Genomic DNA, 23694 nt, shown 5'->3' on the forward strand with positions numbered 1-23694 from the left:
ACAAAGGTATGAAATGAGACCGTCATTAAACATTAAGAACCTGACAAAATACATTCAAGGCAACGACAACAACAAAAAGTGTAGGCAAATGCTCCTTTTATAAAACCTTTTCTGGTCTAAGTGCTGATATGCACAGCTAAACGAAGTTCTGAGTCATCTACGGGTGGAGGCAGCACATCTCGCATGTTAAGTGGGAATACAAGAGCCCAAATGAGCCCGACGTGTCTTGTAGCAACAGCGAACCAGACGATGAAGCCAAAGAGGCTCACCTGAGTAAATGCCAAAAGTAACAGCAGTTTTTTCCCCCAGACGGGCAGGACAGTGGGGCTGAATAAAAGGGTAGAAAGAGAGCTTCCAGTATTTTCAAGTGGGTCCAGGATCGAAGTCACATACCAGGGTTAAAGTATCAGGAAGTGGTACGGAAAGTCGCACAAGTGGAAATGTGCTTGCGCAACAGCACTTTCCCGTCCCTTCTATTCCACCACAGCCCCCTCTAAAAAGCCTCTTCTGCGAAGAGGGGCCCTCAGACAAGGCCTGAGATCTAGCAAGAGGAGAGGGGTTGCCTAAAATTGGGAGGCAGCTGGCACAAAATTCAACATCCCACTGCAACTTTCCATCCCATCCCATCTCAGGCCTTTCCCGAGGGTCCCCTGATCTCCCAGAGAGAATTCTCGGGATTCTGTGGGAAGATGGGAGCGAGAAAGTCCCACTGCACCATTAGAAATCTGCTCAGGCAAGATTGGATGCAGCTCACTGTTTCAGGGTTTCAAAAAACAGCCACTCGTCTGAAAGCAACCAACTTCTTCCTTTGGAAAAGGATTCCAATACTCTATTGTTGCTCACACAGCAGGTTGCCCAGATATAGTAGACATCAGTGGCTGAATGAATATTTGCAGTGAACGTCATCCAAAATAAAAACAAAAGAGAAAGAAACTGCAAATATTAAATCTGAAGTGTGTGTGTTTGCTTAATGCCAGGCTTCAAAGTGTGAGCCTTGAGACCACACGTAGTTTCGTATAACCTTAGCAGGAACGAGAGCAAAAACCTACCAGAACCAATTAATAGCATGGGAAATGGCTCAACTTTTAAGACAACGGCTTAGAAACCTTTGAGGCCAGTCATCTAACGAAGGATGGTACTATGTAGCTACTGCTCTTGCCAAGGTGGGGCAACAGGCTACCACCATCCCAATATTGTTAGCTCCAGCTCACAAAAGCCAAAGTCCACTTCAATGTCACACAGCCTGACAACATCCAAGAGATGAGAGCTTCAGCCATACAACATAGGCGGTCCTGGCACCTGCTATGCATGGGTAGCCCTATGGACGTCAATGGCACTTATGCTTGAGTAACTAGGACAGGATTCCAGTAAAGTAGCCATGTTAGTCTACATTAGCAAAAACAAAGCGTTTGGTGGCACCTTAAAAGATGAGGCCAGGTCCAGGCACCCCATGCAGAAAAGCACTGATCTGCGTGTCCTGATTTCCCCCATGGCACTACGGCTCTTTGTACCAAACTGAATGAGGAACCATGCCTCACTGATTTGCATTTGGAAAACTCCAGGGCTAATCCCATTAAAAGGATCTTGCAAAGGACATATGGAGGATCTCTACCCAACCCCCTTGCAAGTTGGTACTAGTCACAGTAGATGATATTAAGATTGATGGTCAAATAGTATTGATACAAGGCAGCCTACTAGGTTCCTATGCTTTTTCAGAAGTCCCCAACTTTTAAGATTGTGTTTTTGGGGAGGGGTACAAGGCCCAACAGTAGGAAGAGCATGTGGCTCTTTGGATCCTAGCCTAACCATTTTATTATTAAAGGAACTGATTGGGTGATTGGATTCTGGTCTTTTGACAAATCATTTCTTTAAAGAGCAATGTTCAAATGCGACGTTTCTCAAAACAATGTACTACAAAATGCATCATCAAAAGCAAAATATCCTTTGCAAAAGTGACAGTTACCCCTTAAACAACTTACAAGTGTCAAATTTCAGTTGGATGCCAAGGCTTTTAAGATATCCTACCTTTAAAGCTAAAACTCTGACGACTATGGAGCTGTTGTGTCAGTATATTCCTTTAAGAATATATGGAAATGTTTAAGAGTCACGGGTAGCTGTTAGGACAAGTCAGGTTCATGTTAAATTGCAAGCAGTCAGAATTGACTTCAGAATGCAAATTTGTAAATGCACTTTATATAAAAAGAAGGCAGGCAATAATAGTAAGTTATGTTTAGCCAATGGAGACATGTATAAATTAGGTTCAGATGAATCCTAACTTAATTTATGGAGTGGCAATTAGAAGTTAAAGGCTGATTTGGAATACTAAGACTTTGCAGTGATTTCCTCTGGCTGAAATCACTATTTGAAAATATCAACTCACTTAGAATTAGACAAATGGTGTGTTTTTTTCTAATTCCTGGTTCCAATCCAGTGGGAGTAAAGAGTGTTTCTCACCGAAATGAATGCAACATATAAGCCACAAGTCCTGATTAACTTTAATCTCATTACTTTGATTGAGAATAAGGCTATAATCCTTTACTGCCTACGTGGGAATAATCCATTAAACTCAACCAACTTACTTTTGAGTAGATATGTATCGGTTAGTTTGCACTGTTAGTTTGAACCAACTGCGGCTATAATGAAGCCTAATTCATGTGCATCTAAGAATGTATTTTGTTTACAGTTGAAAGAACTAGAGAGTCATACAATTAATTGCTTATCTTGAGCTGAATTTTCAATCTAGTATAGGACTAGATATAATGAAGCAGAGAATCAGTTGTGTATTCACTGCGCAACTCAATGCATGTTGGAATCCCACGGCATTCAATAAGATTACTTCTAGGTATGTGTGCATATGAGTAGTCGTAAGCACTAAACCTTTTTCTTTTTTCTTTTTGCATCACAGGACAGAACTTTATATCCATGTTTGCAAATGTATGATGTCAAAAATATATTATTTGCAAGTGTCTATCAATGTAGATATTATGCAACTATAATATTCATGCAATAATCCGAATAGCATCATAGTATTATGTTAATAGGCAGTGGAGAAGACAACTGGATTTTAAGGAATTAATCCTTTCCACTTCCGTCTATCCTCAGTGCAACTTTTGGCTTGGTGTGGATGGAATACATTCCACACTTCCTTCTCAGGTCCTTGGAGTCAGAGTTGGTTGGGAAAAGCAGGTGGACAGATGAGTAAGATATGGATAGAAGAACCTTTGATCCTGTGCCCATTCACTATTCTAGTTCCAACTGAGGCCACTGCTATTGCTATGGGCAGGATCAGGCCACCTACTTTATTTATTTATGCTTTTATAAAAATCCCACCTTTCCTCCAAGGAGCTCAAAGTGGCATACATGGCTCTCCCCCTCTCCATATTATTATCATCATCAGAACAACTCTGTGAGGTAGGTTAGGTTAGTCTAAGAGAGGGTGACTGGCCCAAGATCACTGAATGAACTTCATGGCTAAGTAGGAATTCGAACCCTTTTCTCCCAGGTCCTAGTCAAACACCCTAACCACTACACCACACTGGCTTCTCAATGTGTATGTGTTTGTGGGAAAGTTAGGTTAACCCCCAACCTTTAAACTAGACTCACCTTTCGCTTAATGTATAGAAACAGGAGTCAGAATGGACTAAGCAAGATGGACTAAGCAGGTTCCCACTGAATACTGGGAGGGAAGAATGGGCTGCCATTTTGGACACAGCTGGTGAATACGCTTGCCCCCAACTCAAACTCTGAGATTAGCCAGGGTGAGGTGGGGGTCAACTCCTACATCCCTCCTACATTAAGAATACATCCCTTTATTTTTCCCCATTTAAGTAAACAGCTACCATTTGTTAGGGAAAAATAAAGCATTCCACTTGAGTCAACAGTGTGGTGCAGCGGCAAAAAAAGGCTAATGCTATTCTAGGCGGTACCAACAGAAATACAGTGTCCAGATCAAGTGAAGTAATAGTACCACTCTATTCTGCCCTGGTCAGACCACACCTGTGTCCAGTTCTGGGTGCCACAATTTAAGAAGGATAATGACAAACTGGAATTTGTGCATAGGAGGGTAACCAAGATGATCAAGGGTCTGGAAACCAAGTCTTATGAAGAACGGTTGAGGATGTTGGGCATATGTTGAGCCTGGATAAGAGGAGATTGAGAGGAGATATCAAATATTTAAAGGGCTGTCACATGGAAGATGGAGCAAGCCTGATTTCTCCTACTCTGGAGGCTAGGACCTGAACCAATGGCTTCAAGTTAAAAGAAAGGAGATTCCGACTAAACATCAGGAAGAATTTTCCGACAGCAAGAGTTGTTTGACAGTGGAACAGACTCCCACAAGAGGTGGTGGACTCTCCTTCCCTGGAGGTTTTTAAGCAGAGGTTGGATGGCCACACGTCATGTATGATCCACTTGAGATCCCTGCATTGTAGTGGGTTGGACTAGATGACCTTTGGAGTCCCCTTCAACTCGACAATTCTATGAACAATGTTGGGGATGGGGGAACGATTTCCAGCCTCCTGTTACTAGATTACCCTACCTCCCCTGACAGAGATCCTATGGTATGTGCACACACTCAGAAACACAAAAAGCCACCTCTCTTGTGTTGAACTCCCATCAGCAATATATGGAACTCTTCCCTTGCAACTTCTCTCTACGCATTTCTTTAGTATAATGATAATGGAATAATGCTGTGTGTTAGCACAATTTCCAAAGATATTACAAGTTTATTTATTCTAACGCTAATATTCATTTCCATGACACAAGTCAGCGTGAAAGCCCTGATCTTCAAATACATATTCCATTCTGCGTTTCCGTTCTAACAATGAGATCAACAACATGCGTTAGTTTGCAGTTTCCTTAGACAGAATGCACCTGCCTCTAACTATCCCGGGATATCATGGAGGCAGACCATGAAAAGAAGTGGAACACTCTAAACAAGAAATATATCCTATTTCTTACTCTTGATTTTAACATGAATCTGTGCGGATTAAGATGCTTTGAGATTTCTACATGTGGAAAATGCATTTGTTTTCTACATCCCTAACAGCAAAGAGCTAATTTTACCTTTCTCTGCTCACTTAAAATATTCAGTCAGCTGCTATATACTGTATTAGGGGAGGGATGAGGAACTTGGGAGTCCAACAACATCTAGAGGACTGCATCTATCATCTGTCCCAGCCAGCATAGCAAATGGCTGGTGGGAGTTGTAGTTCGACAAGATCTGAAGGGCCACAGGTTCCTATTACTGAGATACAATATTATTGGAAATAATAAAATTGTTTTAGAAACAATTCTGATCTTCATTACTTTTGCTGTGGCACTTCCTTTACATTTTAAATGTTAAAATGGTTCCCATTTACTAAAGACGAAGAAAATGGTGTGCAAAGAAGAAAAATAAAAATTATAGCCCTTTAGTACTTCAATTCTTTAGCAGTTGTTAATGTTCACCAGAAAGTGATTAATATTTATCAACTTTGATATAGTTTCAAAATAAAATTGTTAGAGAACAGAACAGTTGGGAATATTTTATCAAAAAGTACAGTATGACCCTCCATGAATGAAATCCTGGTTTAGGGATTTCCTAAATCACAGGTTCTCCAGTGTTACAGGATATATAATGTCAAAGATGAGCTAGACAATACCTATTTAACAATTTCACTCTTTGTTTAATATAAACTGAATTATAACCATAATATAATCTGGCTATACTTATATCATAAGCACTTTCTCACACTATTTTTTTAATTATTTTTTTACATCTCTGACAAAATTTCCAAGTGACTTTATCTTAAGGTCACTCTTATTTCTACATGACAAAAAAGGATGAGTTTCACTGGAAAGTTGTGGCTTTAACAGAAACTCTGTGAGTGTCTTAATATGGCTGCCATTTTGTATCTAGTTGCAAAACTCATATATACTGATAGAGCAAAAAAGAAAAGAACCCATAAAACTAGAGCATTTCACCCTGAAAAGGGTGAATTTTGATTTTAAAAAAGAAATTTGCCAAGAGTTCTTATAATGAGTGTTGATCAAATGAACCACTTCTGCATTGGCAATGTTTGCAGTCCTGAACTGCATGAATTCGATATACTAAGAAAACCCTCCAAATACTGAGATGCTTATTGCAATTCCTTCTTATCAGACGCTATAATTGACTTTCTACTTCCATTTCTCTGTTTCCCCCCAAAAAAACCCCCATATTTGAACTATGCTTCCCACATATTATGAAAATACCACTTAGAAACATTATTTCAGTAGATAGAGGGTTTAAGGCAAGGCATTTGCTTGTTAAAGGTATTTTCCTTCTGTTACTCTGAATTGACACAATGACCCACCATCCCCGTAAGTGCCTTGAGATGCGCAACATACATTCAGCAAAGGGGCACACCTATGACCCAATGGACATATGCTGCAAGTCCTGAGTGCCCATTGAAATAATGGTAATATTTTCACATAAGGCGTGATCCACAGGAACATGGCACGGGAGAGGTTAATTTGCTTTGTTTCCATTCTTACTAGTGTATTCAATATTCCCTAGGGATATATAGCATTCTTTCCTTACTAACCCATCTTTTCCAGGCAAATACAACAACCCCTTTTAAAAGGTGCTATAAACGGGTTTCGAAATATAAAATATATCCATCATAGCATCTCCTAATCATTGCTTCAGTGTTGTATTTCTGCAGGTGATTTCTCTTTTCTGATTGAAATTATTTGCCGTGGAGTAACTGTTATGTCCCATGACGCCTTTTTCTTCTTCTTCATCATCTCTTCCTCCTCCTCCTCCTCCTCCAGGTTGACCCTGCTTTTTGGACCAAGAGGGCTGGATGCTTTCTTGCTCTTTATTTCCTTTTTGAGTTCTTTTCAATGGAGATATCAACAGTACTAAAATGCAGGCTATGTGGAGGCAGAAGTAACAGGAACTAAGCAAATAAAAATAATGAAAAATAGGGGAGGAAACCATATTAAGTCAAATTGAACTAGGGAGTGTTTTGTGACAAAGCTATAAACACTGACCTACTTGTTAGAAGGCCTGCTATACTAAGCACCAAGACCTTAAGCAGCATAGAAGGATCAAGGATTATTCCAAGCTAAGCATCTGTTCCTTCTAGGGGAATGCAACCCCATCCAGAACTGGCAGCCCCCCAACTTCCTGGACTTGAGAACCTCCCACACTCAGAACCTCCATCTTCTCTGGATTCGTTACACTTCCCCAATGTTCTGTCCTATCAGGGTGTCAAAAAGCTTGGGGAACCCTGTAAGTTAGCTCCTAAGGTCCCTCCATTGCTAATCTCTGAAATCAGCCTCTGAGGCAGCAGCGAAATCACTGTGGACACAGTGTCCCCCATCTCCCAGCCCCCCAGAGCCACTGCAGAAGGGTACCATGGTCAACAGTATTGAAAGCTTCTGAGAGCTGGAGGGCAACAAACAAGACTGCAGTTCCCTTGTCCCTCTTCCAACAAAGCTCACTGGAACAGGGCGGCCAAGGCAGTTTGAGTGCCATACCCAGGCCTGAAATCCGACTGGAATGGGTCCAGATAATAGGCTTCTTCCAAGCATGTGATGGTACCTGGATGACCATCACCTTCTTAAGAAACTTGTCAAAAAAAAGTGGATGATGGCCACTGGGTGCTTCTTGTTCAACACACCTGGGTTCAGATTTTCTACTTTAACTCCATAACCTTCCCTCGCCCATCTGCCCAATCCCTCAACCAAGAATCAAGTATCACATGAAATTCTCTGCAAATGGAGTTGAAGACTAGATTACTACTTGTTCAGCTTTCGGGGGCAGGGAGAGAGAACCCCTGAATAATTCCACTCGCCATTTAAATCTTTTTTAAAAACACAAAGTGTCAACTCACCTGTAAAACAGGTATGATGGTTTTACGGAGAGAAGTACAAATGGGACCACCGTGTAACTTATTGCTACTTGAGTCATCATCCATGTCATGATATCATAACATAATTTAATGGCTGGGGAGTCAATAAAGTAGTGCCTAATGTTCTTTCTAATCTAAACCAAAAGAAGAGAGGAAATAATTAGTAGGAGAACCAGGATCGTCATCACAGAATAGGTAGTCATCAGAAGTTACAAGAAGCTACATCTAGATGTAGCCAAAATACAGAAAGCAAACAGTGTTGATCTTGATTACCTATTGATCCAATAAGGTTTTCATAACATTGAAAGCTGTAATGTGGCCCCTGCTAGGTGGTATTTTTTAAAATTAAAATATACATACAGTGGTACCTTGGTTTACAACCATAATCCGTTCCAGAGGTCTGGTTGTAAACCAAAACAGGTTGTAACCCAAGGCGCGCTTTCGCCAATGGAGCCTCAAAAAAAAAAAGTGGGTTGTAATCCAAAAAAAAAGGGGGGGTTGTAATCCAAAAAAAGGGACACGCACTTCTGGGTTTGACGTGGTTGTAATCCAAAATGGTTGTAATCCGAAACAGTTGCAAACCAAGGAACCACTGTATCTGTATTAAAATGACATTACATTGACTTTGTCATCTTCCCATTTTCTAATATTATTGTTTGCGTTCTAGTAAAATCCTTCAATTTTTATTGAGATTGAATCATATAGGATGTGATGAATGGCTGTGAAGTGACCCTCAAATAGAGAATCTTCTAGGTTTTCTGCTCTAGCCGCCAATAGCAGGGTGGGACGGCGGTGCTCGCTTGACCTCCAGTCAACCAGCATCGCTACCGCATGCCAGGATGGAAAGGGCGAAAGCAGGGGGCGGGGCCATGCAAATGCACCAGTGGAGCCAATCCAGCACTGCTGCAGGCATGTTTCACAGCACTGACCTCACCCCTCCTCCCCTCTATCCCAGTATGCAGTAAGTAACATGGGTGGCCAGACGTCAGGTGAGCGCCACCGCCCCACCCCTAGCTGGCTGTAATAAATTTCCTGATCAGTTCTTGGCCTCTTTCTGGAATAGGTAAAAACAGTGCATTTGTCTGCTTGTTACTGTCTCTTGCTGGGAACAGACATTCAAATTTCTTCACCTACCACCTCCTCAGTTTCCCATCTTCCTGCACTATGCTCCCAGCTTTACACAAGCATCTCTGGCTTTGACTCTGGATGTTTTTAATTTATGGAAGAGCTGTTCTTATTAAGTGACCCACTGTGATTGCTTATGACTTGGCAACCCTCTGGTAGTTTTATTGCCAGTTTCCCAAAGCTCCTATTCCCTAGTCCTTTCAGGACTAATTATATCCCCAAAACCAATCCTGACAAGACTGCCCACTGGATGTTATTTTAAATGTGTTCTCTTCATGGAGAAGCAGTAGCTTGGGGTCACAGTTTGTGGGGAGAATAATAATAATAATAATAATAATAATAATAATAATTTATTATTTATACCCCGCCCATATGGCTGGGCTTCCCCAGCCACTCTGGGCGGCTTCCAAAAAAATATTAAAATACTGTAATACATCAGACAGAAAGGGTTAAATGTCCCTTTCCTGTCTGCCAGGGTTCCAATCCTGATTACCACCATCTCCCAGGAGAGGGGTTGACTAGATGTTGAATGCATTAAATGCATCAATGTCATGCGCAGTTGCTGATAAAGACATACATTCTAGCTGACCTTTGTCAAATAAATTGTTCCAAACATTACTCCCAGCAACTGTTCTATCATTAAAGAAGGTGAGGCAACCATCTGGCAACCGCCAAAGAGGCTCAAGGTCATCCTGAATTAGTCATTCATTGATGCTTTTCCTCTACAATGATGGAAACAGAGTAATAATTTCCATGTTCTGCCACTTCAAGTTTGAAGAAGCACCACACAATTATTCACTTATATTACTCAGACACTGGTGCTTTGGTTGGTTAATTCAGTCAAAAATATGGAAGTGGACTACAAAATGCCTTTTTTTAAAAAAGCAGATTATTTTCCTCCCTCCTACAAATTTAAGGTTTTGAATGTAAACGTTAAGAGCCGCATTGAATCCGCACAATTCTTTGGCAAGAGCAGAGAGGCAGCGGTACTTACAGTTCGTGCTGCCATTGTCATTAGTACTCCTGTTAAGAATGTTAAATAATATCCTGGATATACCCCATGCCAAATGGCTGACAAGATAAAGGTTTGTATTGTTGGACTGAAGGAGGCCCGTTCATAACATACTCTAAAAATCCAAGGAAAAATACATTTATTAAAAACAGGAGGAAGTGAAGCTCAGCAAAAAAAAAAAAAAAAAAAGCCTAGCAGAAATAACTTAATGTATTTATCATTGGCAGTTTCAAACTTAGAAGGGACTCTGTGCGCTGAGTCCCAGCCCCCAATGAACACACAAATCATCTGATAAAATGTCTCTTAGGAGACAAGGTTTTAGTCAAAGGCCACCCATTTTCTCCTGCATTCGCCAAGGCCAGTAAACAATGTGTCTGGTGCTTTTGGCATCTTAGGAATGGCATAACATGACTCTTTTTACGACAGGCTTATAAGAAAAAAAATAGATAACAGATAGTACCTTTTCAGCCAAAGAGCTGTCTGGATATTCCAGTTATCAAGAAACATCTTGAAACTTGTTGAGAACTGTAAAATTAACACACCGTTATTGTATTTCTGTAAAGCAGAGGTAATCATTATGTCATTACTTAGGGTTTAAAAGAGATCATATTATTATGAAATAAGATAAAGTAAAAAGGTAAAGAACCCCTGGACGGTTAAGTCCAGCCACAGGTGATTATGGGGTTGCTGCACTCATCTCGCTTTCAGGCCGAGTGAGCCAGTGTTTGTCCACAGACAGCTTTCCAGGTCATGTGGCCAGCATGACTAAACCACTTCTGGCGCAACGGGACACTGTGACAGAAACCAGAGTGCATGGAAACACCATTCACCTTCCTGCCGCAGCAGTACCTATTTATCTACTTGCACTGGCATGCTTTCGAACTGCTATGTTGGCAGGAGCTGGGACAGAGCAACGGGAGCTCATCCCGTTGTGGGGATTCGAACTGCTGACCTTCTGATTGGCAAGCCGAAGAGGCTCAGTGGTGTAGACCACAGCGCCACCCGCATCCCTTATGCAGTATGTATTGATATGTATTAGTTACAACCTTACTTGGCTACGAGTGATCGCAGAAGAAGAAGGAGGTATGTATTATGCAATATGTATTGATGGGCAAACGAAAAAGGTTTCTTTCAAGGGTGGGGACAAAAGTATAATCTACTTTGAGCCATCTTGGCTGCGTTTCAAAATGTTGTGGCTGACAATCACCTAGACATGTCGCATAATACACTGACTGGCTCCACCATATGGAAACAGAGATGAAGAGGCTACACTGTCGAAGGTGCGCTCATTATACCAGGAGCATTTCATGACTCACAGTGGGGATGGGTTGCCAAGTGTGCCCCTTTCACAACAAACACAGACACCCCTATAGCAAGTGCCACAGGATGTGGAAGGGTTTGTCTCAAGGTTTGTCTAAGTATATTTAGGCTATGCCTCTCTTATAGTGCCACTGGGCAAACAAGAGTTTAAAAGAGTGCTGCCCGTCACACCCACACCCACACAATTTAGGCATGATCAGCAGTGGATATTCCTTATGTCACTCTTGCCTGAGGTTAGAAACTGCTGAATACTGCAGCAACTGTTATCCTCCAAGAGCTTAACTCAAGAAAGCGGCTTGGGGACCTGCCATTTGAGGAGACAAACGTGTACAGCTGGCCCCCAAAATAAAATAAAAAATCTCTTCTTTCAGCCCTGACCCTCTACAACAAAATTCTGTTCAAGAAACAGAATTCTGAAAGTGCAGTAATGAGGATTCTAAATTGAAAACCTGGAAATGTTGGCCGGGGCTGAACTTTTCACTATACACAGGCACCTAAAAGGTGGCAGAAGTTCCATCACTTGTTTCCTTCTCTTTGATGTGCTCCATTCAAAGCAATGGACCGGCACCATCTACTACGTAGGATGGGAAGACTTCCTCTACATAAGCAATGCTCCTTTTCTTCACATGGGAAGAAAGGAGGCAATTCAGCTTCTTCTCTTTTCATAAAGGGAGAATGCAAGTCCTCATTTCCAGTAGAGGAAATGGAACATAAGGAGGAGACAGCGGGAGCAAGATGGCTAGGAACCCAACAGGAGGAATGTAACAAAGCTGCTCATGTTAGCAACCTGAATGCTAGTCTCCATAATTGAGTTTAATGCACCAGTGGCAACTGGAATTCTTCCATTCCCGTCTCACGTTATATTTATCTCATTACTAAAGTTCTACCAGAAAAGGCCCGATACAAATCCAACTTTCAACATTTTCCATTAACATTTTCAGAAGATCCATATACCAACCTCTATATGAAGAATTCTTAGATTTGAAATTGCATCCCAGTGCGAGAGTCCATTTTTATCATATCCTCTAAATCCAAACCCAGCTGCATTATTAATTGCATCTGCTGCAAAGAAAGAAGGGAATAATTTGCAAGAAGCTTAAAAATCATATAAAATGAGATTTACATTTCGGCTTCTTTCGCGTTTTAAGTTTGAAATCTCTACTTAGAAGCTTTCGTAACACCGGTCACAATTTTCAATGAAAAGCCAAGTCCCCGACAAGGCTGGTTTGACCAGATAGATGATGCAAGACATCTAAAACACTTTTCAAAGTTGCAATAAAAGAAGTTTCAGTCAAATGAGAAGGGAAAAGGTAATAAAAAAAAATTCTCTGCCAGTCTGAGAAGACTGCATTACTGCTCTCATTTCATGCACACGCCTAACTAATAAAGTATGGACTTCTTGGTATAATGTGGGCTTTGGTGATAATTTAATGTTATAAGTGTATTGTGCTTTTGTAGTCACACTAAAATCTTAATCATATGCTTCAGATGCAATGGAAATGAGAGAAAACCTTACTTATTTCTTTTTGCTTAATAGCCAAACAAAAATGAACTATTCCTTAATACAAACACCTAAAGGAAATAAAAATGTGTCACTTAGAATCATAGAATCATAGAGTTGGAAGAGACCACAAGGGCCATCGAGTCCAACCCCCTGCCAAGCAGGAAACACCAACAGAGCACTCCTGACATATGGTTGTCAAGCCTCTGCTTAAAGACCTCCAAAGAAGGAGACTCCACCACACTCCTTGGCAGCAAATTCCACTGTTGAACAGCTCTTACTGTTAGGAAGTTCTTCCTAATGTTTAGGTGGAATCTTCTTTCTTGTAGTTTGGATTCATTGCTCCGTGTCCACTTCTCTGGAGCAGCAGAAAACAACCTTTCTCCCTCCTCTATGTGACATCCTTTTATATATTTGAACATGGCTATCATATCACCCCTTAACCTCCTCTTCTCCAGGCTAAACATGCCCAGCTCCCTTAGCCGTTCCTCATAAGGCATCGTTTCCAGGCCTTTGACCATTTTGGTTGCCCTCCTCTGGACACGTTCCAGTTTGTCAGTGTCCTTCTTGAACTGTGGTGCCCAGAACTGGACACAGTACTCCAGGTGAGGTCTGACCAGAGCAGAATACAGTGGCACTATTACTTCCCTTGATCTAGATGCTATACTCCTATTGATGCAGCCCAGAATTGCATTGGCTTTTTTAGCTGCCGCGTCACACTGTTGGCTCATGTCAAGTTTGTGGTCAACCAAGACTCCTAGATCCTTTTCACATGTACTGCTCTCAAGCCAGGTGTCACCCATCTTGTATTTGTGCCTCTCATTTTTTTTGCCCAAGTGCAATACTTTACATTTCTCCCTGTTAAAATTCATCTTGTTTGTTTTGGCCCAGTTCTCTAATCTGTCAAGGTCGTTTTGAAGTGTCATCCTGTCCTCTGGGGTGTTAGCCACCCCTCCCAGTTTGGTGTCATCTGCAAATTTGATCAGGATGCCCTTGAGTCCATCATCCAAGTCGTTGATAAAGATGTTGAATAAGACAGCCCAAGGGCCCAAGACAGAACCCTGTGGCACCCCACTAGTCACTCTTCTCCAGGATGAAGAGGAACCATTGATGAGCACCCTTTGGGTTCGGTCAGTCAGCCAGTTACAAATCCACTGAGTGGTAGCATAGTCAAGACCGCATTTTACCAACTTCTTTACAAGAATATCATGGGGCACCTTGTCAAATGCCTTGCTGAAATCAAGGTAGGCTACATCCACTGCGTTCCCTTCATCTACCAGGCTTGTAATTCTGTCAAAAAACGGGATCAGGTTAGTCTGACATAACTTATTTTTCAGAAATCCATGCTGACTATTGGTGATTACAGCATTCCTTTCTAGGTGCTCACAGACTGTTTGCTTAATGATCTGCTCCAGAATCTTCCCTGGTGTTGATGTCAGACTGACTGGGCGGTAATTATTTGGGTCCTCTCTTTTCCCCTTTTTGAAAATAGGGACAACATTTGCCCTCCTCCAGTCTGCCGGGACTTCGTCTGTTCTCCAGGAATTCTCAAAGATGACTGCCAGTGGTTCTGAGATCACATCTGCCAGTTCTTTTAATACTCTTGGATGCAGTTCATCTGGCCCTGGAGACTTGAATACATCTAAACTAGCCAAGTATTCTTGTACTATCTCCTTAGTTATTCTGGGCTGTGTTTCCTCTGCTGAATCATTTGCTCCAAATTCTTCAGGTCGGGCATTGTTTTCTTTATCGGAGAAGACTGAGGCAAAGAAGGCATTGAGGAGTTCAGCCCTTTCTGTGTCCCCTGTTTGCATTTCACCATCTTCTCCTCTGAGTGACCCCACTGTTTCTTTGTTCTTCCTTTTGCTACGAACATACCCATAAAAGCCTTTTTTGTTGCTTTTAACCTCTCTAGCAAGCCTGAGTTCATTCTGTGCTTTAGCTTTTCTGACTTTGTGTCTACACGTGCTGGCTATTTGTTTGAATTCCTCTTTGGTGGTTTCCCCCCCTTTTCCATTTTTTGTACACATCCTTTTTTAATCTTAACTCAGTTAAAAGTTCTTTAGATAGCCACCCTGGCTTCTTTAGGCACCTTCCATGTTTCCGTCTCATTGGTATTGCCTGAAGTTGTGCTTTTACTATCTCCCTCTTAACAAACTCCCAGCCATCACTGACATCTTCTGCCACCACAAATGTGGTATACTTTCTACAACTGTAGTGACAACAGTTCCCATAACAATACTATTTGCCATCAATCACAGCTATAAAACTTTGTGATGCTTCTGACCCCTACTGGCTCTCTTGTCATAATATACATCACTATCAAAAGCAAGTAAGTCTCTCTTTTCCTCCCTCATTGGCATAAATAAAACTTTTCCGTCAGAATTATAGATAATCTATTGCTATATTCTAAATGACTAAATGCAAAGTTAACATAAAACTTGCCTTGCTGGCTGATATGAAGGTACACTGGTACCTTGGGTTACATACGCTTCAGGTTACAGACTCCGCTAACCCAGAAATAGTACCTCGGGTTAAGAACTTTGCTTCAGGATGAGAACAGAAATCGTGCTCCGGCAGCACGGCAGCAGAAGGAGGCCCCATTAGCTAAAGTGGTGCTTCAGGTTAAGAACAGTTTCAAGTTAAGAACAGACCTCCGGAATGAATTAAGTACTTAACCTGAGGTACCACTGTACACCTAATCGGGGGGGGGGGGGCGGCGGAAATGTTGCTGTTTTGAAATCAACTGCTTTTAATTACTGCTTTCAACACACACAGAGAGACGCACACACCTATTTTTAAAAGAGCTGTATAAAGATAATGACCATTTATTGTGAAATGCAGGTACCAAAGTAAGTAAATTATTCTAATGATGAAAAATGCTTGGGTGAAGTAAAACACAACACAGAGTCTCATGGCGCCTTAAAGACTTAACACATTTATTATGGCCCAAGCTTTTATGGACTAGAGAGCAGAGTGCACTTCATTGGATGCATAAAGTGGCTTTTTTTAGCTGGCAGGATTACACCCACGTGGATATAAGGGGAAGCTACTGCGAACAGTGGGGGTAAGCGGTAATGAAATGCAAAAAGCACAGTCTGTGACGCTTGCATTTAAAGCTTAAATGCAGGCGCAGGTGCAGACATACACATACAAAGCCTAGGGATCATTCACAATGAACTGCACTTGGCAAAAGCAATCCTAAAACGAATGGGTTAAATAATTTAACTTCTGGAGCAGAAGAGGAAACCGCTGTCTCTATTTCACCACAAATGAACAGAATCATTGGTTCTCAAAAGACAGCCTCATAATATATGTTACAATAAATGAAGAGAATCAAAGCAATCACACTCCTCTCTCTCTTTAAAATAATGTTTCATACATCACCCCCCCCAACTTTATAGCTGACATGCAACATCTTAAAGCTGCAATCCAGTTGAAATAAATTGCTAATGGCTAGCAAATCATTTCATTTATTGCTTCTTATGAAAGCCCAGTTTTATATATGAATGCCTTTTTTTTTTTTTACTTTTTAAAACCTGTTTCAGATTTATTTCAATCTAAGCACTACAGAAATATTGTTAAATAAGGTCCTCCTACTGCCTTGCAAAAGAATCCATAGTTCTTTCACCATCCACAGGAGGGCAGTGTCTCAAACATATTCTGCAAACTATGCAACATGACACAGCTTGGCGCAAGAACATTCTTTTTTTTAAAAAAAAGTCTACTTACCCAACGTCCACGCAAAGTAGTATTTAGGTCTGGCAGCCATAAGAGACAGGTACAAGTAGATAACCCTTGTAGGCAGCGAAGCTGTTGCTTGGAAATGTTCATCGATGTTGTACTCTACAGGCAAAGTTTTGCTAACAGTCATATGAAACAACAAGGAGAGTCCGCACACTATGAGTTTCTGCGCCACAGCTGTCTGAAACATGCAAGATGTAAAACTTTGTGAGCATCTTTCAAAAACGAAACTTACAAGCGATGCCATCTTACAGTATAGAAGGTGCCTTATCTTTTTCTTTTTGGCAGGGGGAAGGGTCGACAAAACTCTTACAGTATTGTCTCTGCTTGCCCGAAAGAATAAAAACAAACATTAAGAGTCTAAACATGGCCTGACTTATTTCCTAGTAGAAACTGGGATCCCTTTAAACTATGAAATGGGGTTTAAAAGGGGCGGGGTTCTAACACCCATTGGGAGAACACTTCCAACAGGTAGCGAGCACTTCCTCGTTAGAGATGCTATCAACCAGCTGTGGACTGAACCATATACATAGTAAGGTTGCTTTTCATCTAAATGCTCCAGACTATAGGAGCCAACTCCTGGGGGCCGAGGTTCCTTTGCGTCCCCCAATAAAATATTTGAGGGGGATGCCCGCCCCAGTTGCCATTCAAATGGTGTATGCGTGCCACGTGATGTGATTGATTATGCAGGGCGGGGCTGTATTTTATTCAAGTTGGCACCCCTGTTTGAGGCTTACTGGAGTGAACCATCTCTTCCATCGTAGGCACTAGCCTCTTCAGAATTTCTGGAAGCAACAAATTTTCTTGCAGAGAAGTGCAAATCCGCAACTGAGATTGGATGGTCTGTGTACTGGGATGCTCTCCCCACGTGCCCAGTTTTAACTTAGTGATGTTATGAGATTGAAATGTGACACTTACTCATTCAGTGGGGTTTTGGCCCTTTTAAAAGTTGTGCTTTTAAGCGCTACTGCATAGCTCTCAAAAGGAGCCACGTTAACACCCAGTCAAACCATTGCTCCATCTAGCACAGTATCACCTACCCGAGATTTCAGGCAGAGGGCACTGCCACCCCTTCCTGAGAGATGCAAAGGACCAAACCTGGGATCTCCTGCTCATAAAAGCACCCACTTGACCACTGAGCTACATCCCTTCCCCATATTTCTGATATTTTACTCTGGATTGCATGTGTTGTTATTGTTTGTTGTTTCCATTTTGCAAGCTGCTCTAGTTACCTTCTGCACAGAAGAAGTAAAGGTAAAGGTAAAGAAAGGAAAAGGACCTCTGGCTGTTAAGTCCAGTCGCAAACGACTCTGGGGTTGCGGCGCTCATCTCGCTTTACTGGCCAGGGAGCCGACGTTTGTCCGCAGACAGTTTTTCAGGGTCATGTGGCCAGCATGACTAAACCGCTTCTGGTGAAACCAGAGCAGCGCATGGAAACGCCATTTACCTTCCCGCCGGAGTGGTACCTATTTATCTACTTGCACTTTGACATGCTTTCGAGCTACTAGGTTGGCAGCAGCAGGGACTGAACAATGGGAGCTCGCCCCGTTGCAGGGATTCGAACTGCCGACCTTCCAATCAGCAAGCCCTAGGCTCAGTGGTTTAGACCACAGCACCACCCGCGTCCACACAGAAGAAGAGAAGGATATAAATATCCAGAAACAAGCAAATCAGAACAGTTGCAGCGCTACAACTAAAGAAGCAGGTTTTCTATATTTGTTCCTGCTCTTTCATCATGGTAGGACAGAGTTGGCAGAAGGAGCATTCATGTGTTAGGCAGATGCTGGCTTGTCCAAGCAGGATGATGCCTCAGGGCACGAACTGGACAAAATTGGACTAGATTGCCCACATGTACATACCATCCCCATGAAACAGATTCAGTTCTTCCTCGCAAGCTGGTTTTCAAGTGTCAGGGTATCTTAAAATACAGTGCCAATATTTTTGAAAAGTTCTCTTCCTACCAAGGCATATACAAATGTGTCTGGGGTTTTTTTGTTAATACATGGTAAATAGGCAAATAAATATCTGAAGGGGTTCCAAGTTTATGAGACTAATACCTTCTCACACAATCAAGCGGGGGGTGGGGTGTTAAGAGGAAAATTCAGCACGCAATAACAATTGTATACTATACAGTCGAGCTGCATGTAATCTAAGAAGATTAGTATATTAGGAATCAAGTAAAAAGAGAGAAAGGGGTAACCAAAACTTGCTATTCAATGCCATCTAATCTGATCTCGTACCAAGACTTGAAAAGTGAAAATTACCCCCTATGCAGGGATGTCTTGACTTTCCAAGTCTGGCAATGGGCTGTGAGGAGTTTGGGGTTGTGGGGGTCCCCAACTTTGGAGGGACTTTGAAACATGCTTTTAAATACCACATGGAGTTCAGTGTGGATTATGGAAAAGGGGCTGATCTGTCGAGAAGGGACAAAAATACTGTCAAGTTGGAGTTTCCACGAGTGAAAGGACCAGGAGACAAAGTAAAGTACAGGTATAAATATGAAGATCTGTGGAAGGGACATGGAAGAGACTTAAGGGCCTCGGACATAAGATTACCAGGTTAATGAACTAAATGGATGAGACAGAAAGGACTGACAAAACCCGGGACCAGGAGGAAGAGACGCTGGAGGAAGATTGGAAGAAAGTTTTTTTAAAATTTTCTATTTAGGATTGTTTTGTAAAATTAATGAGTATTAGAAAAATGTTGGAACGAAAGTATTTGGCTTTAGCAGAAATGTTAAAAAGAACTATGCAAGAATATGTTATGGTTATGAGAAATTGGTATAAATAAGATTTAAGTTTTAAGTTTTAGGGTTTTTTAAAGTAAGATAAGGTTAAAATAGATTAAGGTAATTTAATGACAGAATATTATGAAAAATGGGAAGGATTTGCTGTTATAATTAATAACTGGAATACAAAAAAGGGAGGTTTGAGGAGGTCGATGAAATAAGGCAATGACAGTTAAGGATTTGGGAATATTGGATCTGTTTTTAATTGTTTGTGGTTTACTTTTGTTTTTTGGATTTTGATGTGTTTTGTCTTTGTTTTTTTATTTTTATTGATTTGTATGGTTTGACTGCTGTTTGCTTTTCCTTTGTTTTTTTTCCTTCTTTGTTTCTTTTGTAACTTTAAAATGCTTAATAAATATCATTTTTAAAAAAAGAAAGAAAAGTGAAAATTACACTGTTCTAAGAATAAAACCTGCTGTGAACAGGTCTGTAGAGGCATGCTACTGAAGTGCAAGAGTCAGTTTAAAAGAAGTAGAGCTTCTAAAGCATTAGTGCTATGTATAAAAATGCAGAGCTGTGCTGGTAAAAGAGGGGTATGTACTTGAAATGACTTCCTGTTAGTTTATGTGCACTGCAACTGTACATTATGAGTACTGAGAAGTAAGCCACGCTGAGTTCAATTGGACTGACTCTCAGGCAACTGGCTGAAGACATGTGGCAACAGATGGGGCCTCAAAACAGCGTCCCCCTCCCCACCAGAGAAGAAGGGGTGAGGGAAGATCTACCTGAGTAACAAAGGGGGGGGGGAGAGAAAGATGGACATTGGGATTTGCTGACCCAGAGGATCCTGCTGCTTGAAGTGATCGCCCCACCTTGCCTCATGAGTAGGCCAGCCCTGCGCTCAGGTAAGTGAGTATAGGATTGCAGCTTTCAAACTGCATGAATTTTGTCATTTATGGAGTTACCAAATATCTGTTTCTCAAGGTTCTTTTCTCTGATCAGCTATAAAGTTTTAATTCTGGAAGGTTAAGGAGTTTTCAGCAATCCACTGTTAATTTATCAAGTGACTTTCATTTGAAAACCAGGAAAGAGAAAAGAAATTTTAAATATTGCAAACCACTAATATTAAGTAAAAGAAGAAGAATGTAATAAAATAAAAGTAGCAGAGGGATGAGGGGAAAGGTCAGAAATTGACATGATGATAAATTGTTAAATTAGTGTAAATGAGTTGTAAGGAGGTACTTCCATCCCCAAAGCTGAATGAACAAGGTTTGTTTTGATAATTATAATTCATAGCATTCCTGCTGTATGTTAGCTTTATCATCGCAACATTCTCCCACGTTTTCCTATGATTTTTGGAGCATCTTTATTTCTCCATTGCTGAGCTAAACAGGGTTGCTACTTGCTACCAATTGGAGATCAGCATTAATAACTTCAGATCAGAGCAAGAAGAATTGTTTTTGGATTTCTGTCATTTCCTGTATTATATGCAAAACGCAATAAAGGGTTTTATGCAGATTCAGAAAATATGCACAGAATCTGCCTTAGCTTTTACATCTCCAGTAGTAGTAGGAGGAGGAGTATTTGCCTGTGTATTTTACTCAGCCCATAAGTAGGCAAATAACATTGAAGTGTTGCCTTAAATAAATTTCATTTCAGATTAACACGCAATAATGTTATTGGGGTGTTTTTTTAAACACCCAATCCCATACTACTTCTGACACTGTAGTGTTGGATTTCATTATGTTCCGTTCCCATTTTCTCTTATATAGTGCTTGCATCTGGGAGAGAATTAAGTGAATTTTTAAAATTGCTTTCTTTTATATCAGTTTGTAATAAGGACTTCTCAAAAATGGTGCAGAACATGTCTGAGTTGGGGAGAGGAGGGAAGTCCTACTGCATGAGTGGACCTCATTCCCATTGTGCATAACTCACTTAGCGCTACGTTGAATTCTGTCTATAGCTTTTTCCAGACAGAGAGATCAACAGTCTATTATGTTAGTTTGCTACATTCACTTTTTAATAACAAGGGTAACTTCCGTTAACTTGGAGTTAACTTCTGCAAACAAGGCAAAAGTGCAATCATGTATATTCTTTGGTTTAAACCAAAGTAGTTCCCACAGTTGTTTCTTATGAAATTCCTGTTCAATCTTTCATAGTGTATTATCATGATCTTCAAACCACTCCAGAATCTATCACAGTTCTGAAGCTTGATTGTATCTTATTTTATTGGGTAATCCCAGTCTTCCACTGTTTATCCTGTGATATAGATTTTCATTAGATGCTCTACTAGGTTTATTTGGAGCTTATGAATTTCATGATCCTTTTCTGTATTTCAATGAGTTTAGAGCTTTCTATTTTCAAGGATAGTGTTATGAATAAGAACAGTATTTTAGGGATGAAGACAATGGATACAGAAGCTGTTTTTCCCCAGTCATGATAAATGAAGTTTTTCCAAATTGTTTTCAATCTGTGTTATCCCGATCCCAAAATCTTTATGCATGCTATGAGCCTGTAAATAAATAACTTCCTCCTTCAGGGAAAGCAAGGAAGAGCCTACAGCAAAATATTACATTGCTGTAATGGATCTAAGAAGTAAACAACAGTGACAAGAAATAACATGGCCAGGAAACCATCCAAAAGAAAATTCAGTCACTCAAGTCACAAGACTTGTGCTCCCTCCAAAATGTCAATCCATTATGACTTTTAATTTTCATATCTGACACTTTAAGGTCATGTGAAATACAAGAGTCTAACTATCAGAATTTTATATCTATTTGAAACAGAATTTACACACACATGTGGGGGGAGGAGCGAGAGCGACAGAGAGAGAGAAAGATTATACTTTAGATCTTAAGATCTGAAAGATGTTTAGCCAAAAGGAGACCTCAAATAAGTCAATATATTTTGGTACGTACAGAAATCCTTAATGCTGTTTTCTCAGAATAGCCAGTCTTAACTAATCGTAACAATCTGAGCTATTACTATTTATCAAAATTAGAAAATAAATGCCAAATCTATCAACAGATTTTTAAACTACATATAGAAAAATTCCTAGAACTGGAATCATACACTTGCTGATGAAAGTAAACTTAGGTACAATGCCTCAGAGAGCTAAATTATTACTTAGATTTGTCCTCGTTTCTTTAACAGCACTTGTTCCTTAATTCATGTGTTACACAATTTTGAGCTCATATGAAATCATCTGAAAATTGGAGTAGGTTTTTATTCAATATGGCTTTTTGTTCATTTAACCCATTTTAGAGTGGGGGCCAACTCTGACATATTTATCATTTTTCACATATATATTTTTTATCTTAAAGTCAAGCCTTAAAATGAGAAAGTTTTTTTGCACGTTTCAAAATTTGCATTAGTGATATTCAAAAGTGATTTTAAGAGATGTTTTTAACTCATCAGTTTGTTTGAGTTTTCTATAGGCAATAAAAAATGTTCTAAAAGAGATTTCATTGGGTGAGCAAAGTGACACTCTTTTGCAAATGAAATACGAATTATCAATGTTTTCAAAATACATGGGTGGTTCATTCAGTACCTTTTAGAGTGGAAACTTTCTAAAATAGAATATATATATATATATATATATATATATCGATCGAAATAAGCTTCTATGCAAATTTAGAAAGAATAAAACTAGTTGCACCGACATTAATATATGTAAACATCCATAATTAAATACACAATAAAGCAATCCCATTAAAATTACTATATGCTAGAAACGTTTATCTGATTGTTCATTGTTGTTTTAGATTTATTTAATTGTTGCATGTCATATGCCCTAACGTAAACAAAGATGTATCTCAACGCAACCATGTTAAACAGTTTAAAGAGGAAAAGGAATAAAAACTATGTTACAGGTAGGAGGGGCACTATAGACTCAGTATCAGGACCAGCCCAAAACATTTTAGCACCTGAGGCAGACCCCAAAATAGTGTCCCCCTCACCCCACCATGCAAGAAGGGGCGAGTGAAGATCTACATCAGGAACAAGAGAGAAATAAAGATCAACATCGGGATCTGCAGCCCCTGTGGATCCTGCCGCCTGAGGCACTCGCCTCCCCTTGCCTCATGTGTGGGCTGGCCCTGCTCACTAGGAACAATTAATCAAAACAGCTCTTTCCTGGCTATCCATCAATTATATTCATTACAAGAATGTCTGGTGATTCTGCAATGTCCTGCAAATGGGTAATTATTGCATATGTATAAGACTATTTGTTTTCTGCCTTATTGTATGTTACATAAGTTTGCACTGGGCCATTTTGTATGTTAAGTTTTTGTGATTGTCAAAGATCCATTCCAGTTACATATTCACCACGTTTGAACATGAGCAACTGACCTTCCTTCGTTTACTGTTTTTATCTATAAAATGC

The 23694-nt window shown here is 40.4% G+C and overlaps 2 protein-coding genes across 3 annotated transcripts in view; one reads left to right on the forward strand and one right to left on the reverse strand.

The window, feature by feature from the left end:
- The window catches only part of ASAP2 (ArfGAP with SH3 domain, ankyrin repeat and PH domain 2), a 505514-nt gene that overhangs the window by 274499 nt on the left and 207321 nt on the right, over nt 1-23694 (forward strand). The window lies entirely within an intron of this gene.
- Nucleotides 307-23694, reverse strand: part of MBOAT2 (membrane bound glycerophospholipid O-acyltransferase 2) — a 73134-nt gene continuing 49746 nt past the window's right edge. For both annotated transcript variants that reach the window (XM_080999179.1, XM_080999180.1), the window contains exons 8-13: nt 16571-16763; nt 12296-12399; nt 10478-10542; nt 10000-10132; nt 7863-8014; nt 307-6923 (exon numbers count right to left, since the gene is read on the reverse strand). In XM_080999179.1, the coding sequence (XP_080855305.1) occupies nt 6659-6923; nt 7863-8014; nt 10000-10132; nt 10478-10542; nt 12296-12399; nt 16571-16763 (912 nt within the window). In that variant the 3' untranslated portion in view covers nt 307-6658. The remainder of the gene's footprint in view (nt 6924-7862; nt 8015-9999; nt 10133-10477; nt 10543-12295; nt 12400-16570; nt 16764-23694) is intronic.

The sequence above is a fragment of the Podarcis pityusensis genome, assembly GCF_964106645.2.
Source record: "Podarcis pityusensis genome assembly, chromosome: 3".
In the NCBI taxonomy this organism is placed as follows: domain Eukaryota; kingdom Metazoa; phylum Chordata; class Lepidosauria; order Squamata; family Lacertidae; genus Podarcis; species Podarcis pityusensis.